The sequence below is a fragment of the Pundamilia nyererei genome, unplaced genomic scaffold, assembly GCF_000239375.1.
Source record: "Pundamilia nyererei isolate P.nyererei 1_Seehausen unplaced genomic scaffold, PunNye1.0 scaffold00298, whole genome shotgun sequence".
Classification (NCBI taxonomy): Eukaryota; Metazoa; Chordata; class Actinopteri; order Cichliformes; family Cichlidae; genus Pundamilia; species Pundamilia nyererei.
Window position 1 is genome coordinate 494698 of NW_005187699.1, and position 18213 is coordinate 512910.

Below are 18213 nucleotides of genomic sequence, written 5' to 3' on the forward strand. Positions count from 1 at the left end.
TCGGGCATACAGAAACTTCAGGACGGAGAAGAGGCATCCATCAGGAGGACTAATAAAAGTTTTAAAGGATTTCTCTTCGGGAGTCTTCTTCTTTTATCGGGCAGGCTCGTTCCGGTGGAAACATGAAACATAAATGATGTTCAACGTTTCCATAGATGGAGGTTCATTCTCTAAGAACCTGGAGGACTTTGACTCCATCCGCAGTGTTCTCCTTTACAGGTCAGTCTAAACTTCACTTTACCCCCAGTGAGCATACAGAGCATTTACGCACTTTATTTATTTATTTATTTATTTATTTATTTATTTATTTATTTATTTATTTTTCTACAAAGGCGACGTCCCGTGCTTTCATTTGCTCGGAGACACTGTTTTGCTGAAATCCTGAGGGGATTTAAAAAACCTTATGTATTCAGGGAGGTGGAGGCACCGGGCATCAAAATAAAGGTGCAAATTAACAAAATAAAAGCCTATATTGTCATATTTTATGTAGGCTACTTAAGGCTCCATATTCTTTCAGTGTCTTTACTGGATTTTTTTTTTAAATTTAAAACATATAAATCATTAGCAGTTAAACTGAATTATTACTCATAGTACGTATAATATGAGCAGGCTTGAGCTGTTGTCTGTGTGCTTGCTGCGTTATTTTATAGGAAATAGCTTCACGGTGCCAAATAAACCGTTAAGTGTGTTATCGTACATAAACATGAAGTAAACCGTATCCCCGACCCGTTATAACATGATACGCTTATGTTGCTAATAATTGGCGGCGTGATTGACGGAAAACACTATTTTAACAGGAAACTTCAGCAGGAAAGCAGCTAGCAAGAAGCAAAAGCTTCTGCGTTGCCAGGGGCAACTGTGCCATCCACCAATAGAATTCGGCGCTCACGTGTCACGTGACCACACCACAGCGCTCACTACTGCTTACAACATGGCGAGTGGATGTTGGTGCTTGTTTTGGTGAAAGTTCCTCTGTTTTTTCGCGCTTTTGGTGAACTAAGCCGTCCATAAACCGATGGCCACCGCGAATCCCCGCCACTGTGCTGAGAAAAGTATATCCAGCCGCCACACGGACGAAGAGGCAGCCCAGAGCGACGAAGGTAGTGACTGTGGATCCACAGCATCGAGTTTCAGCAGCTCCGACTCCTCAGAGTAAGGACACACTATGTGTCAGAGACTAGAAACGTTTCACCTGTCTGTTCATTTCAAATGTCCAGATAAATGTTGTTTTGAGTGGGAGTACTGCTAGGTTGTCAGAGAGCGGTGTCCGCAGTTTCCGTCTCCTCCCTTGTGCTTTTCATAGCTCTGGGCAATGTTTTCAACTTGGGAGGTAAACCTTCATAAATAATTACATGCTTTCTTAGTAAATTTATGGATGCCGTGTAAAAGCTACTTACCGCAACTTCTTAAAGTTAAAAGAAGAAAGACCCGAGGCAAAAATAGCTCCAACTCTTTTACATATGATGTTTGTACATATGGTGTTTTTCTCTGTTCTGTTTTTACAGCATGCACATGGTAGACATTGACATATTTTAGGAGTTTTGATATTTGTTCTACAGTTCACTCAGAAGCCCCCCGCAGAAACAAACAAAAGTGCAACATGTTTGTGTGTATTTTTTTAAGGGGCAGTGAGACATTGACACTGTTACAGGACCTTTCTGTATTTCCAGCACATCTACCTAGATTCCTACAGAGACTGCTGCTGGCCTGTTAGGGATCAGGGGGGAATATTCAAACACTAAAGTAGTGGTTATATGTGGTGCACAATAGGAACAGAGGTCACACAGAGGTCAGATGTTGGCTTAACAGAAATATGAGATCTTATTAAAGGGTGGCACAGTGTTGGAGTAGTTTGCACTGTCGCCTAGGTTCCTAGTTTGAATCCTGGCTGGTGTCTTTTTGTGTGAAGTTTAGAAAATGCTATATAAATATACGATTAAAGTGTAACCCACTAAAACAAGTTTTCAGTGGTCAGTACGAGTAGAAAAGTGTTATATAAGTGCAAGTCATTTACATACCTATTTGTTGGTACTAATAAAACATAATCTAGTAATAAAGAAGTTAGAATCCATTTATTTTGAGCTAACTGAGATTATAACCATTTGATATAATAGGATTTAAAGCCACCTGAGCTGGCATTTCAGTAAGTGTGGGAAACATATTTAGGTAAAACAGGACCTGATATTGTGTGATAATGGATGCTTTTCTGCAAAAACAACTGTTGTAAAACCTAAAAAATAAACTCCCCGCTCTCTGAAGCATTAATTCATGATTAATCCTCCATTTATTAATGGCAGCCATGCCATTTATACATTCTAAATTCAGCTGCAGTTCAAAATTTGTTGTAGACACTTATTATGAGGGAATTCTTGGAACCATACGGTGAATATGAACAGTACATAAGGCTTAAATCCTCTGCTTTCTCTCAGTGACCTGGAACCAGAATGGCTGGATGACATTCAGAAGAATGGTGAGCTCTTCTACCTCGAGTTGAGCGAGGGCGAAGAGGAGGCTGCGTTGGCCCAGCAGGTGAATCAAGGTGTATCCACCAATCATGTTCGCTTCAGTGAAAAAGAGGCAGAGATCATCACAGAGCAAAACAAGAAGCAGCGCTGCGGCTCACGGGCAAAAGGTGAGCCCACGCTTAAAAAGCTGGCTAGGATCCTGAGGAGGAAACGGCGGCCTTCACAGCGTAGAGGAGGGAAGGATGGGTGTAAAGACAGCTCATCGCCTCCAGCATCAATCCTGAAGAACCAGCAAGGCCAAAGGCAGGGTGTGACTGTTCAGCAGCAGCAGCTGAAGGAGGTGTGTGTCTACCTCAACCCTAAACGTTTAGGAGGTTCTTCGACCCCTCTGTGTGATGGCGGAGGCCTGCTGGAAGCACTGCTGGGTGTGGTGCATCGCCCTGCCTGGAGCAGAGGTCAGGAAGACCCTGCAGTTCTCACACGGGAGGAAAGACTGACTGTTCATGGATTAATACCAAACAGTCCAGCCATCAAATGTGGCCAAATCCTAATTGGTAAGAACATAAATCCAAAAGCCAGCTGGTTTTATCAGTGAGGGATATATTTGTTACTTCAAAGCTTATACTTCAGAGAAAGAAAAGTATCTGGGTAGAAATTAATCACTTAATTGTAACAAAACTGTTTGCGGAGGAGCTTGCGCCATCCTCAGAACTAAACTCCTACCTTCACAAGTGAGGAAAAGGTAGCTATGTAGCCATTAAGATTCTGTAACAATCATCAGCAGAGTCTAGATATTAGTTGTTTTAGTACTGATAAAGATGAAAATTTAAAAAGTAGAAGAGATGGGAGGAAAAAAAATACAACCACTGTTTGGGATTTAAAAAATCACCAAATATTGGTATCGGTTTTTAAAACCCTAGATTGGTCAGGCTTTAGTGGAGTCGTGTTTTAGTACTGACACATTAATTTCCACACCACACAAGTGCCCTGCCAAAACACGGGCTGTAATTATGACGACATAGCCATAGTGACTGCACACAGATTTCTTTTTTAATAATCACCTAAGCAAAGCCTAAATGATGACTCTAGCATGCAACACAAGAAAACAATCTTAGGGAAAAGAGAAAAGTCTGCACACCGTTTGCCTTCTGTTTAATAATCTGTTTTATTTTAAATTACACAATTAAACTCAAATTGGGATGTGAACTGTATCTAAATGATGTTTATAAATAAAGTTCATTTCTTAGGATTTGTTAATTGACTTGTTATTATCATAGTAAACAAAGTAACCTAAGTTTGTCATATCTTATTTATTTAATTTTGCTTCTTGCAGTGTAGGTAGCAGCCATGTGTGTTGAAACCATAGTGCTAGTAAGCAGTATAAATCTGTCTGGAGCACACTGACCTATCTGCCCTGTTTAAAGAAATGTATTCAGTGCCATATTTTTATTCATGTATTCGCTCACAGCAGCTTTACATGATTCACAGTTGTGTTTTTTTTTTAACTCCTTATTTGTTTATCCCAGGCTGTGTTGGAGTCACTCAGTTTATTGTCTGCTTGAAGCAAAAAGGTTTCAGCTTAGCTTTCTTCTGATTGATTTCCCTTCACAAACACAATGTTTGTGGGTTGGGCTCTTGTGTGTTGCATGACATGTTAGGGATATTCTCTAGCGAAGATCCAAGAGGAGAACAAACTAGGGATCGACTTATGTCAGTTTTATAGGGGGAGATAATCACGTTCAGTTTTCTTACCAGAGCCACATTTCTTATGATCCAGTCCTCACATACTTGTTTGTGTTGTCCCTTCAAAAAGCCTCTGTTAACATTTTACAGTAGCTGAAGCTCTGCGTGCTTGTCAGCGATGAAATCGAGAACAGTTGTGGTCCTGTAACTTCAGCTGAGAGGACTGCGATGTTTATCGCGACTCCAGCGATAACTGCTGCTTTACTTTCAAACCGTAGCTCTGTCAGATTTCAGGAGCTGCTTCAGACTAAATGCACTTGTGTGATGGCCTTTTACTCTTGTCATGTAACCAATCAGATAGCGGGTGTAGGTGAGATATTGCTCTAGACTTCAGAGTGGCGACTGCAAAGAGAGATGTGGCTGCGTTAGAGCCAAATCAGCAAAATCCAAATGAATTATTTTTATTGTAAATCTGTAAAAATAAAAATAATAATAATGATCCCAATGATCAGGAAAATGTAGAATATCATTAGAAGATTGGAAGATTAGCAAAAAAAATGCCTTAAACGTAATTCATCCACTTTAAAGAAAATCGTTATTCATGACCAACTCTAAACCTTTACAATCCTCCGCCTTAAATGAAGCTTTTACTGCAGATTTGCAGAGTGACTGGAACTTTGTGCGGTCAGATGTGGTCCTGTCTGTCTGAAAGCTAAGCATCTCTGAAGTGATTTTCTTCTTGGAGGACTAATCTTTTTTTTGTTTTACCAGCAAACAGAGGAATGCCAGTTGTGCTTCACCACAAATGACTACCCACATCAGTTACGGTTTAGAGGAGCTTTTATGCAGTGCAGCTACATGTTTGAACAATTAGACTGCTTAAATACCTGAAATAGCTCCGTTACTGAGTCGATGGAGCGCTTCTCTGCACAAGAGCAGGTGAAGCTCTTTACCGAATACAAACAGCAGTGGGTTTAGTAGCAGATTGCAGTTGCATATAATTCGTTTTTACAGGAAAGGGGTTGGCATAAAAAAATGAAGGTACATTTCCTTGTTATGGTTACATTAAAGAAATCTGTTTTGTATATCTACCAGATGCTTTCTAACTCTCACTGTATGTCTCAGTCCTAATATACACGGCGTGTCTATCTTTCTGTATGATGACAGAGTATTTGTTAAAACTTGCTGCTTTTGTCCTGATTGAGCCAGTTTACTTGATAAATATATACTTTCTGCATGTTTTTCTCAGGCGATGCGCTCGTAGCTGTAGATGATGTCGACGTGACCTCGGAGAATATCGAGAGGGTTCTCTCCTGCATCCCGGGACCAACGCAGGTCAGTGTGTGCGTGAAGCTGCCAAAATCACTTTTTCTGCTGGTGTTTGGAATTGGTGACATGCCGGTGGTGTAGTAAAGCTGACGATAGCTCTGACGTACCTGGATTACCTGTAGCAGCATTCATTTATGGCTTTTATGGCCTTTTTTTTTTTTTTTATCTGACACAGCGAATCAACAGAAGTTTGTATTCTCAGCCTGTGTTAACAGTTAGCTCCAAAGTGACGTGGTTTTTTGTTTTGTAGTTATGCCTCTGTGAACTACCACGGTGGATTTTAATGAAGAAGTGCGGACTTTCAGCTTATCTTTTTAAACTAGTTTTCCACTAACTGTTTATGAATTACAGACATTTTTTCTGTAAACACAGGCTCAACATTAATTGTAAAGATTAACAGATTGAAATCCTTTGCAGTCTAAAGTCTAGAACCCGTGAACTTCACAAAATGCTGTATTTCCACCTTAAGTTGCTCCTTGTTTTTGGGTCTCTCTGCCTTATGTTTGATTTTCAGTAACAGTTATGCTCTATTGGGTTGAAGAATATCCCATTTCTTTACAAACTCTTGGCTTGTTTTTTGTGTACTTGGGAACTGGCCTTACCTGGTCATGAAGCTGCTCATCAGTCAGTTGTCAAATTACTTTTGAGCCTTTTGTATAAAAATGGCTCCAAGTCCTAAAGAGTTAATGTATAACTTAAATAAAGCTAGAAGTCTTACTGTCAATATTGGGAGGCCCCTTTTTTATTTGATGGCCACTTAGTGAGTGTTTTGTGTTGCCTTTTTTTCATTTGGTTTGATTTCTAAATGTATAAGGCAGCATGTATGCTTTTAAGATCCCGCTGCCTGTCATGAGCAGCAGTTGTCGAATGCAGATACAGATCAAATTGCTTTAAAACGCAGCGGGCCTGCCAAGCTGCTAAATTGTGAGTAAAAAAGCATAAGCCAGCACTGTTTAGAAAGCCTTCAATGATCCTTTGATCGTCAGCAAAGAAAAAAAAAACAACAACCCACAGTCTGCGTCTCAGATGTGCATTTTCACCAAAAAGCAGACCATCAAAAAGAAGGAATTTGCAAATGACAGAGTGTACGCAGAGTTGATGGCAAACATGGCGGATGCACGGACGGCGGCGTGACTATTTTTCGGTGCCACAGGAAGCTGTTGCGGGACTGAAAGCTCAGCTGATTAGAAGTTGTAGTCGGAAACTAAATTACATCGTACGGGAAGAGCGAGAGAGATTTTTGGGGAAAAATGCGCAGCTCCTCGGGCACCGTGATGACTTTCAGAAACTTGAAATAGAGCTGTGCTGCTGACAGAATCATTGTTTGGTGTGCGTGTGGGTTTGTTGGAGGATAGAGTGTGTTTCTGTGCGCCGAGCCTGCCAAATGGAACACAGACAGTAGTTATTAAGTTTGAAGGGACAAATATTAGTATTAAAGTCAGTCCACCGTGGCCTTTACCAACCCTGAATGAACTACAGCTTTTCCTTTGTGCCTGCATGTGTGTGTCCATCCATGAATGAGCGGTAAATGACTGACATCAACAGACTGGAATTCTAGCAAGAGCACACTCCAGTCTAACCACATCCTTATTATTTATGATGAGAGAAAGTGCTGCAGTTAGCCCACTCGGCCTCTTTACTCAGAGATTTCCCCAATTTATGCTCAGCCTCTTTCAAACTGTGGTACACCCTTATTTTTCATGTCATTTCAATTTGATGTCCACAGCTCAGAACTTACCGCTTTCATCATCTGTGCACCCAAAATAATTAAAGATATGCTATCATTAAATCAGTTTTTTTTCTTTCTTTTTTTTTTTGTTTTACAGCTTTTAGAAGTCACTTTGCAGCACTGAGTTTGAAAGGTAGATCAGCTGGTGTTTCTCCAGCGCTAACTTCTTCTTTAATAATACCCTTAAATTGGCTCAAATGGCCGAGCTCCCAGATGTAGGCGCCTGCTGGAGAGGCGGGTGGCCTGTGGTTAGTGCTGACAGGCCTTGGAGAGTTCTCAGGGAGCGATCGCTGGTTTAAAGAAATACGATTTAAACATTTTGACCAGGTAATTTGATCTTTTTTCTAAAATATATTGGGTAGGCTCCATGTAGTCTAAAGTTTGGAGAAATAAATACAGATTTATACCTTTGGAAAGTCTGCATCGGCTTATTATTTACTTCTCCGAGCAAACAATGCCCGTGTTAGAGTTTTAACTCCAGATTGAGTTTTTCTTCTTCTTTTGAAAACTGTTCGCATAAATCAGTGTGAGCGGTTCTACAGTGTGCAATAAATGGCATAGTTCACATTCTGTGTTTCACAACCAGATTGTAGTTTTGGTGTGACTAGTGACAGTGAAGATGTAGTGGTTAAAACGTACTCACTGTGGGTTGAGGTTAAGTCTCAATTCTGTTCACTTCGCCTTTCTGCTTTTCCTGCAAACATTTTACTTAGAAAAAGCTACTTAAAGCAGCTTGGTTCACCCCATAGGGTGCTGACCTTGGACAGGAGACAAACAGCATACAAGCACAACCATATTGCTTCAGTTCATGTCAGCTTATTAACTTTTAATCAGGAAAGACACTTAACCCTTTAATCCCAAGTGTATCATGTTTGATACAAGAGTTTTTGAGACCTCTATATCAACGGTCCTCAACCTTTTCTGCACCACGGACCGGTTTAATGTCAGTCAATATTTTCACGGACCGGCCTTTAAGGTGTCGCAGTTAAACACAACAAATAAAATGATACGACCAAGAGAAAAATTGTGGTATTTTGTAAATATAATAATAAACACAAATTCACTGTGTAATTGTGTAACTTTATTAGCAGCATCCTCCTGAATTGCGCCAACAACGTTAAGAGTAAAATCCTCCTCTCTGCCCCTTAATGCTCTCTGGTCGCTATGGTAACGCGTAAATATTTCTTTCAAATTCAGACACAAAACTACAACACGGGAAAAGACCGAGTTAACAGTAAAAACCCTGAAAACCATAAATTTCACACCCGATCCTCAAATCTCGCGGTCCGGTACCAAACGACTCACGGACCAGTACCGATCGTGGCCGGGGGGTTGGGGACCGCTGCTCTATATCATCAGTGTGATTTATAGGTTTTTGTTTAAGGTAAACAAAATATGATTGCACAAAAATGAAAACACACGCAAATTAATATATCTTTTTTTATGTCCGATGGTCAAATAAACATACCAGCTTAAAAAAAGTAATTAAGTGCCCTGCCCATATGGTATTTATAAGGCTTTTTATTTACTATTCATTTGGAAATCATGACAGTGGGACTGCGCTCTGTGTTTTAGCAGGAGCAGTTTCTTATAAACAAAAGTCTTGAGTTAAAACAAAAGAAATTGAGCTGGTCTATAAAAATATCCCATAAATTTATACTTGGTTAAACACAGTATTTTAAGCAATACTCTGCTTTGCCCCTTTGTGCCACGCTAAAGTCTCACTGGCGCTCACGGGTTGAAATACTAAATAAAATGTGATGTGGTGAGAACCTGACTTTTTTAGCTGAAGATATCAAATACCAACGCTAACTGAATCGTTAATTTTTGGGTTTAATCCTCATATAAATGTGACCTAGTTTAAGACAACCACATAAAGGTAATGTCTTTTTCTTCAGCCGGTTTTTACAAAGAATTCATTACATATAATATTTATGTGTGTAAAAATGAAGAATGAAGTATAGCTTTGGCTAATATTGTGTAGTTTAGCCACAACAAGCTGTTGTCTCCCCATATCACCTTGATGAATGTTGATTGCATGAAAGGTCAGGAAGTTGTAGTGGTTGCGTTATGGGTGTTATAGGCCACCACGTCTGTTCACCGATGGTCAGTCACAGTGGACGTAGGTGGCCTCCTTTATTCATCTCTCAAACCATATATCTCTCTTTTCTTTGGGTGCAGGTGTACAGCTGAGTCCTGTCCTGTTTTATTGCCTGTTTCAAATTCCCCTCCAGCATTTGAGTACAATTCAAACCCTGTGCTTCTGTGACAGAGCCTTCCACAAACTATAGCTGTGGTCTTCTTCCAGCTCAGCTTCTGCTTTAACACAGATTGCCTCTCTGTGTCATAAATCTGTTTGATATGATGCAGAATTCGCATTCGAATGAATGATGGCATATTTTCTAGTCCCCGAGGCAGTGAAGTAACCCCAGACTCTAATATTTCCACCACCATGCTTCACATTTGGTATGAGCGTCTTCTCCTGAAGAACTGTCTGCTCTAAAGACGTCTGGTAATACTAACCCTGATCCGTGTGTCCATCCGTCTGTAACTCTGACCCGTCTGTCTGGAGCACATTATTATAAAAAGCCAGGGTTCACTCAGATGGTTGTTTTTTTGTTCAACTTATAGTTTTGCTCTATTGTTGAGTACAAAGTCTTTTTCCTGGCACACCTCCCATGTAGGTTAAATTTAAATGAGGTAAATTTGTGCAGTCTCGATCATAGATGGACTTCGACATCAAGAGTTACCTACAGGTCCTCTAATGAAAATAGGGAGTTCTTGGAGACGTCTTTTAACATCAGTTTGGTGTTGGATTAAACTTGCTTGGGCCACCAGCCCTTTAAAATCTCTGCCACTTGTAGGTAATTTTCCTTGGAGTGAAATATATTTAAAAAAAATAATTTAAACATGTTTTTTTTCCACGTCCTTTTCCTCCTAAAGAGCTCTTTAGGTCTTGGCATTATAACAAACTGAACAACAGACCCTAAATGTTGCTGTCACTCATCTTCTATTACTTTTATTTTCGTAGATTAAACAGTCTTTTAATAAGTTGTGAAAAGACTTGCTTATTTGTTTCAGTGCATCATCTTTAATAATATCCACAACATTTTTGTCCTGCTTTTAACTCAGCTTTGTTTTGATTGGTTGTACCTCAAAAACAGAAGGTTTGAATGGTATGTGGGCGGGGCTTCTGCGCTCACAGACTATGTGCTCTGATGAACATGATAGTGATATGGTTTCTATACCACATCATAAAGATTAAAGATTTGAAGAAAAACATGCGTGGAACTCACTGTTTAAAGCACTCTGAGTTCTTTTGCACATGCCCAGCTCAGTATTTGAAATTTGACCACGTTTAATATGACCACTATAATCCAATGTTGTATAACCACTGACAGAAAATAAGGAAAAGCTCCAGAGGCCTGCTTCAAATTGTTAAAGGAAGGAAGAAGGTAAAGCTTTATTCATCCAGCTCTTCCTGAGCAACTCTTGCACACATTATGTTAACCAGCTGTTCCCTCTCACATCTGGACTCTGGCTCTGATTTACTTGAATTAGCATCATCTTAGCTCCATAATTGGCCTCTGTGGCGCTGACAGCCTTCAGCCCAGAGTCAACACAGCGTGTGCGCAGGTATGCCGCTATAGCGTGTCTTTACTGTGAGCCGTCAGCACTAACTTCAGCCTGAACGATTCTTAAATTCAGTGTTTGTGCGCACATACGTCCACACGGTCTTTCTTTGTGTTGATTCATTTTTGGTGTGTTTCTAATCTGTATGTGCATAAAAGAGGCTCTCTTGAAATGGAGAAAGCAGTAATCACAGGGCCTAACTAAAAAGTTTGATTAAATAAATACAGATCTTCTTTAATCAAAACTCCAGCACGATGATTTTAATTCATCTGTCTCCAGACTCGTCTATCGTGTCCTAATCTGTGAGGTCAGCAGGCAGCCTCTGACTCCAGCTATAATCACACTTAAATGTAGGTCTGACAAATTGTTTAAACAGAGACACCGCAGAGTTGCAGTTTCTCATCCTCCTGTGCGTCTCGGACACATGTGTTTCCATGTGCGGATGGTCCGATTTCCATGCGGCTCTTGTGTCTGTTTCCACTGCGACTTTCTATGAATGACAATGTGAAATGGAGGACTATGGATGGAAAGTAAAACTGCTGCATGAATGAGAGCAGCAGTGCCGTCCGCTGCCTCAGCGCTGTTCCTCGGCCTTGTGAAGCAGTCTGGTTTTAATTTTAGTCAAACACACACACACAACCGCACCGATCTCTGCTATGTGTCATGCTGCGGTTAAGCCTAGATGTCAGTGTCACTTTCTCTTTGACAGTCGCCGTCCCGCTTTTCACTTTTCTCCTTAGTGAATGTGTAATGATTGAAGGTTTTTTTTTCTTTTTTCCCGTCTTTTGGAAGCATGGCGCACATGCACACCTCGCCAAGTATAATCAAGTGGAGACGCAGTGACTTGCAGAATTTTTAGAAATGAATGAAATCTCTGAGAGGCCCTGGCAGGCAGACTGATGAAGTGATATTGTAAAAGAATGGCTGATTTTCTTCTTTGTGTCTCGGTTTGTTCCTTTACACTCAGAACTATTTCTCCGTAGTCTTTCTCTGATTTTCCTCATGTGTTGCTCCTCCAGGTGAGGCTGACCTTGGAGACCGTGGCTCCGTTGGACCGGGTCAGCGCTGGCGACACTTCCCTGATCCGTAGGACAAAGGCCTCTCCTCCAGTCAGCCAGCTGGTGCGGCTGCTGTGGGGCGAGGACACAGCCGAACTTCAGATGTCCATATCGCACATCCCTCATATCGTCATGTACCTGTCACTCAAACTGGACTCCACATCACCACAGGAGGAGGTTAGACAATAAAAATGCTACGATGAACAGTCTTGAAAGTTCATTTAATGAAATCTTTGTGCTGCGTTGGTGCTGCGCTGAGCTTTGCAGTCTGCAGTCTCACTCTTGTTCATGTTTGTGCTGTTGTTGATCCTTTAGGTTTGCCACGTCACAGAGAATTACAAGTTTTATAGACAAAGAACTTCTTTGAAGTTAAATGAAACTCGAGTGTTTAAAAACAGAGAAAAGTCTCCAGTGGAGACATTGTTTGTGCTTGTTCTCTTTGTTTCTCTGATCTTCATTGTTTTTTGCTTTGCTTATTTCTCACGATGACAAAGTCCGATGTGGCTTCTTTTCCTGTTTGAGCCAGCTTTTCAGCCAGTCAGTATTTAACCATACAGATATCTTATTCCAGATGGCAGACTTTTTGGAGGTTTGTGCATGAACGTGTCTCAGTAATCTTCCTGCTCAATATTCTGTGTGAAACTCAAAAGTTACACAGACAGACATGGAGCCATAAATCATACTCAAAGACCTACACTAGCACTAAACGGCGTTTGGACCGTCTTTTGCCTTCAGATCGTCCTTAATTCTTAATGGCACAGATTCAACAAGGTGCTGGAAACATTCCTCAGAGATTTTGGTCCTTTTTGACATGACATCATCACACAGTTGCTGCACATTTGTTCACTCCACATCCACGATGACAATCTCCTGTTCCAACACGTGCCAAAGGTGCTCTACTGGATTGAAATCTGGTGACTGTGTACACTACTGTGAGCTCACTGTCATGTTCTTGAAGCCAGTTTGAGAGGATCTGAGCTCCGTGGCATGGTGTGTTATCCTGCTGTGATCAATAGTGGGTCAGCCACCACCTCCAAAGGGGACAACCCCCATTAGGGTTTAAGCGCCTGGTTCTCATCATCTTTTTAAAGAAGCTTCTTGGATAAAAGGTGAAGCGCCTCCACAAACTTAAAGTCCTCTTTTTCCATTTTCAAAAAAATTTGCAGAGCTTCAAAACATATTTGAGTTAAATAATGACCCAGCCTATTAAGTATAAGTGAGCCTGTCAACATTACTAATAAACTATTTAAATGTTTGAATTAATAACCACATGGGTACTCTACAGTGAGCTATACAGTATATGATTATTTGGTACTTTAACTTTGAATGCTCATTACAGTGATACCAGGTTAACTGCTTTATGTAGGAAAAAAAATAAAACGACTTATTTTGTTATGAAACATTTGCATCTGCAGACATGTCCTATTTTGAAACAGTAGCTATAAAACTTTACAGTACCTGTTTTTGTTTGTCTGTTTAATTTTGACTGAAGTCCAGCATACGTGTAAACCAGCAGCTTGTTGTTTGGTGAAAGCAAACTTAAAGTATTTGGGGGAATTTTTGTATCCTTCCCCAGTTATGTCAATGCAACCATGCTAGCCACCAGTACTGAGGTTTAGCAACATCTAGGATATTACTAAAGATAAAGCATTGGCTTTGACACCATTTTTTTGGCAAAATGTTAAAACATTTTTGCATTTAAAGACTCCATTGAATCCCAAAAGGATAGACAAATAAAAAAATAGCAATTGTTTATTTTCATATTCATCTAGTCTTCTGTCAAAGTCTCTGGTGCTTCTGTTTCACTCATTTATAGCTAGTATTTAAAGTTATAACGAAGAAAAAAGTGTTTGCTGGGAAAAAAGGCAGTGCTGCTGACTCTACAGTGGTTATAAGTACTGTCACCAAAGCACTAAAGGTACGATTTGAAGGATTTATTGGCCAAAGAGCTACATTTAGACTTTGGGTCTTCCAGTTGAATTACAAGCAGAGTTCCTGTGTTTCTCTGCAAAAGGTTCCTGGAGGTCCTCCACTGAAAACAGGCTGCTATTAAAGAACAACATGTAGGGAGCTGTTAAAAGAGAAAGCCACCTTCAGACCTTAAATACTGCTGATAGGTTTGACCTAACTCAAACTGGCAGAATAAACAGAACCCTAAAGGCTGCTGTTGATATCCAAACCCCGGATGACCACATATTTTCCCATTCCTTTGGAGAGTAAATTGGTTTTTGGGGAAATCTGATCGTGACTTTTGTGGTCAAAGGCTCTCATGACTCGGAGCAAACTCTATAAAACTCAATTTAAGACACTGAGCTGTGCTGAACAGACTGATTTAATTATCCACATTCTGACAAAGGGCATTCTGATAATGGAGTATTGAGAATGGCCTTAGCTGTGTAGGAAACCCCAAGATTGGGAGTGGTGAGCTTCTCTTCTCTTCTGAATTTCTCTGATGTGAGTCAGACACTTCAGGAAACTACTACTCTGGACAGCGTCCAGCGCCTGCGGGTGCTACCAACCAAAACTAGAGAGTGGAGAGAAAAGCGAGAGGTGCTCTCCATCATTTTAATGCGGTGAACTTTCTATCCTGCCCCACGTTCCCTTTGCAGCAGCAGCGAGCTGTTCTTCCAGTCGGGCTATAAACAAAATAACATTTCCTATTTTAATTAGATCCATGTGCATGGTGCTGTTTTAACATCCCGTAGGTAGGACACAGCTCACTTGTAGTAAAGTGTTAATCCCAAAGTCTCTGCTGACCCACACCTCCCACACTGTAATCACATTTTCCCCGTGGACGCTGCTGGCAGGTTGACGTTGCCTTTATGGTTGCACTTCACTGTTCTGCAGTTCCTTTTTGTGTCTCTGCACGCCAGAGTTTTTTCTTTCTTTTTTTTAATCTCGACCTAAAGAGCACTGGTGATAGAGAGTACAGCTTGTCTGGAGCCACATCAGCCAGCGGTTGATTTTTCTAAATGACAGTGCTGCGCACGAACCCGCTAAACTCTGACTTTGATTTTTTAAGTCCTTTGATTGTAGGGTAGTAGAAACCGGAGAGGTTCAGTGGTGATATTTTTGAGCTTTAGCTGTGCGATGTTTTGCTGATGTTTGTGTACAGGCTGAAGTTGCTTTCTGTGGTGGTTGTTCTGTAGCAGCCTCTCCGTGCGTGCTTTGTCCCCCAAGGTGAATATCTCCCATCGGCACTCGTTTGTGCCTTTGTTCTGGTTGCCAAGGCTATAAGAGGCCGTTCATTCAAAGTTTTTACCCCTCACCCACCATCATCTTATCCTCTTGGCGGCTTGGATCTTATCCGCTCCTTTAAAGTTGCCAGCGTGCTGGGAGGAATACTAATAACTCAAACAATGCGCTGGATCTGCCCCAGAGCGCTCTGATTCTCTGCAGCTCTTTCTGCAGATTTTGGACCTGCAGATTTTTGCAGTCGCAGGAATAAGAGTTGTACAGAAACTAGCTGAACATTAACCGTGTGCCGCTATGTCCCTGAGAACGAATGGCAATTAAATTCCTGTGTGTCCTCCAGGACAGGAAAGTCAAATATTTTAAATGTGTTTGGAAACATTGGTCTTTAAAGTGACATATTTTTGTTGCTTTTTGGAGCCAAAGTGACATTGTTGAGTTGTGGCTCATCCATTCTTTCTTTTTTTTCTCTCCATAATTTATGGCATTTGGTAGCAGCCAAGTTCAGATATTTCACATTCTGCTATTGAAAAACTAACCAGAGTTTGTTTTCCCCTCTATGCAGCGTGCACGATTTTAACAATAGAGTTTGTTTCAATGCTAAGCGACGCTGCTGTCTGTGTCTGCAGGAGGAAGTCTTGTACCAGTACCCTGTGTCTGGAGCATCCAGCCAGCTGAAAGGAGTGAGGGGGATCTTCATCACTCTGTGTGACATGCTGGAGAATGTCACAGGCGGGCGGATCATCAGGTAGGAAAGATAAAATGTGCTGCAGCGTGCTGAATCCAGGCTACGCACACAAGAAAATCAGCAGAGCCATCTAATCATCATATAATGCTTAGCCCTATAGATCTGTTATAAGATGATAAGGGGATCTTTGGAAGATATCTTCACATGTAAGGGGAAAGAGAACTCCTGTATTGCGTGTACTGCCAGTGACACTGGTCTCTTGTCACACATGGTGCGCTTATGATTCCAAACGCTCTGACACTTTGTCAGGCTGGAGCTCACTGCCTTTATAGACACTTACTGCCTATTAACCTAATGAACCTGGTTGTGGTCACAATGAAGCCACTTTTAATTTAAGTTTCCAATTAATTTTTGTAGCAGCTCCGCCCCAGTAGGTCGCTCCATGGTGTACTGGTTAACTCAACCACCCACATTACGTACGTAAAAATAAAAAAAATCAAAGAAAACAAACTACAACACTTTTTTCCTTAAAGTAATCACTGCCCAGAAGTGTGTGTACTCTCAGGGTGTTTCTTGTATTGTATTAAAATTAAGTCATCTCTTCACCCATTTCACCATCTCTCATATCCTCATCCATCCTCTTTTTCCCTCCCAGTTCGTCTCTCCTACTCGGCAAACATCTGGTACATGTTGGCTACTGGAAAGAAAGCAACAATCTTCTGGTCATCGGCCTTCCTGCTGAGAGGTAGCCTCAGGCAGCGTTACACACACACACTTATGCTGTGAGGTCAACTGCAGGCACATTCGACATGCTGTGTAGATATTACACAAGTCGATAGCACATGGCAGGTGTTAAAGTTTGACAGTAATTTTTCACGTATATCTTTTTTCCTTTTTTAAATTGCTGCCCTGTCACTGATGTGGCAATAAATCCTCCGAGCATGACCTGTGCTCCAGAAATGAAGTATTTTTGGAAAGAAGGAAAGATTTAAGAGCACAATCTGTAAAAACAATCGGAAAGGACCGTCTCTTTTTCTTCTTCTCCTCGCTTTTAACTTTACCATGTGCTTCTCTTTGTCCTTTGTTGGCCAGATGAATGCCTCTTTAAGAAGCACGTGGTCGTAAAACGCTTGGCGAGATGAGTCACATTAGCCACCTTTATGTTTGTAGCGGGTCAGCCCCGACCAGTCATCGTCTCACGCCTGGAAATAATGGATCGATTCTTGAAGAACACCCACAAGCAGGAAAAAAAAAAGCACTGCCGTAAAAATGTTTTTCTCCGTGGCTGCTGGCTGTTAATCCAAATATTTGATAAGCTTGACTTTTTCCATTTCCCTCCAGGGTTCCTCTGCTGTATCTGCAGACCGTGGTAGGAGACGTAGTCCGCACACTAAAAGTGATGTACGGCTCCTTAGACAGGTTGGTCACTGTTGCCTTTCCCTCAGTCCTGCTGAGAGCTGGTTGGAACTTCCTCTTTCTGGTTGCCATTTTTCCACATTATGCAAAATATGCTGAAATCAAAGTAAAATGTCTTAGCTGTAAAGCGCAAACCTTCCCCACAAACTCATTATTGTCTCAATTTGTCTACTTGATCTACTTTCTTCTCATGAGCATGTTTTTTTTTCTTTTAAAGGGGACCTGTTCCACTCATTTCTAGGCCCATGTATGTAAGGAGGGAGTAGGGGGAATGTAATCACTTGTTTGTTTGTCTCTCTTTGTTAGCAGGTTTCTAGCTGTCATTTTTCATATTTTGCGTGATGGTAGATCACAGACGGTACAGCTTGGACAAGGCCACAGCAAATGTAACAATAAGTCTAAACATTTGACCTTAACCTTCATTGTTGGCGCCAAAGTTCAAACCTGACCTTGAGGAAAAAATGTCAAGAAACCATATTGAACAATACATTATATAAAAGGGACGGAGAGAGCTGTGCAACACACTTTTTAAGTTTATTTCCAGACTGTATAAATCTCTGCAGGAGGGAAAAATGTATATCGTGTATATTGTGTGCAGATGGGAGGCAGAGGCAAATATAAAATTAACAAAAAATCCTGATTGGATGAATTTATGTGAGACACGCTGATACACCACAATTTATTTGGAAGAACATGGTAAAGATTTTATACCTCAAACATAAAGTGTCAGAAACTGTTCATCCTGAGCAGGAGCACTACTGGACAATGTGTAGGAATCAATCTGCAGGTCTCTTCCAAAGCTGTTCTCCTACTGAGGCAGCTGGCAGAAAAAAATGTAATAATTGGTCTGCATCCTCCTGAGGACACGGCCCACGTAGACCGCGAAGGCCGGGTCCTCAGGAGGATGCAGCCCATGAATTTGGACACAGCTAAAGACTGGTCAAAATGCAACACATTTTTGAATCAGAGGTGTTTCTTCTCTGTCTGTGCATCTGTGATTTATCTGTAATTTAAATGTCT

General features: G+C 41.0%; 1 protein-coding gene across 2 annotated transcripts in view; it reads left to right on the forward strand.

The window, feature by feature from the left end:
* The window catches only part of intu (inturned planar cell polarity protein), a 25667-nt gene continuing 7454 nt past the window's right edge, over positions 1 to 18213 (forward strand). Inside the window, exons 1-7 of one of the 2 annotated variants that reach the window (XM_005751075.1) lie at positions 1 to 219; positions 2430 to 3019; positions 5398 to 5483; positions 11859 to 12074; positions 15719 to 15837; positions 16433 to 16522; positions 17119 to 17196. In XM_005751075.1, coding sequence (XP_005751132.1) covers positions 134 to 219; positions 2430 to 3019; positions 5398 to 5483; positions 11859 to 12074; positions 15719 to 15837; positions 16433 to 16522; positions 17119 to 17196 — 1265 coding nt within the window. In that variant the 5' untranslated portion in view covers positions 1 to 133. Of the gene's footprint in view, positions 220 to 885; positions 1153 to 2429; positions 3020 to 5397; positions 5484 to 11858; positions 12075 to 15718; positions 15838 to 16432; positions 16523 to 17118; positions 17197 to 18213 lie in introns of those variants that run through there. The other variant, XM_005751074.1, reaches the window with a different exon arrangement.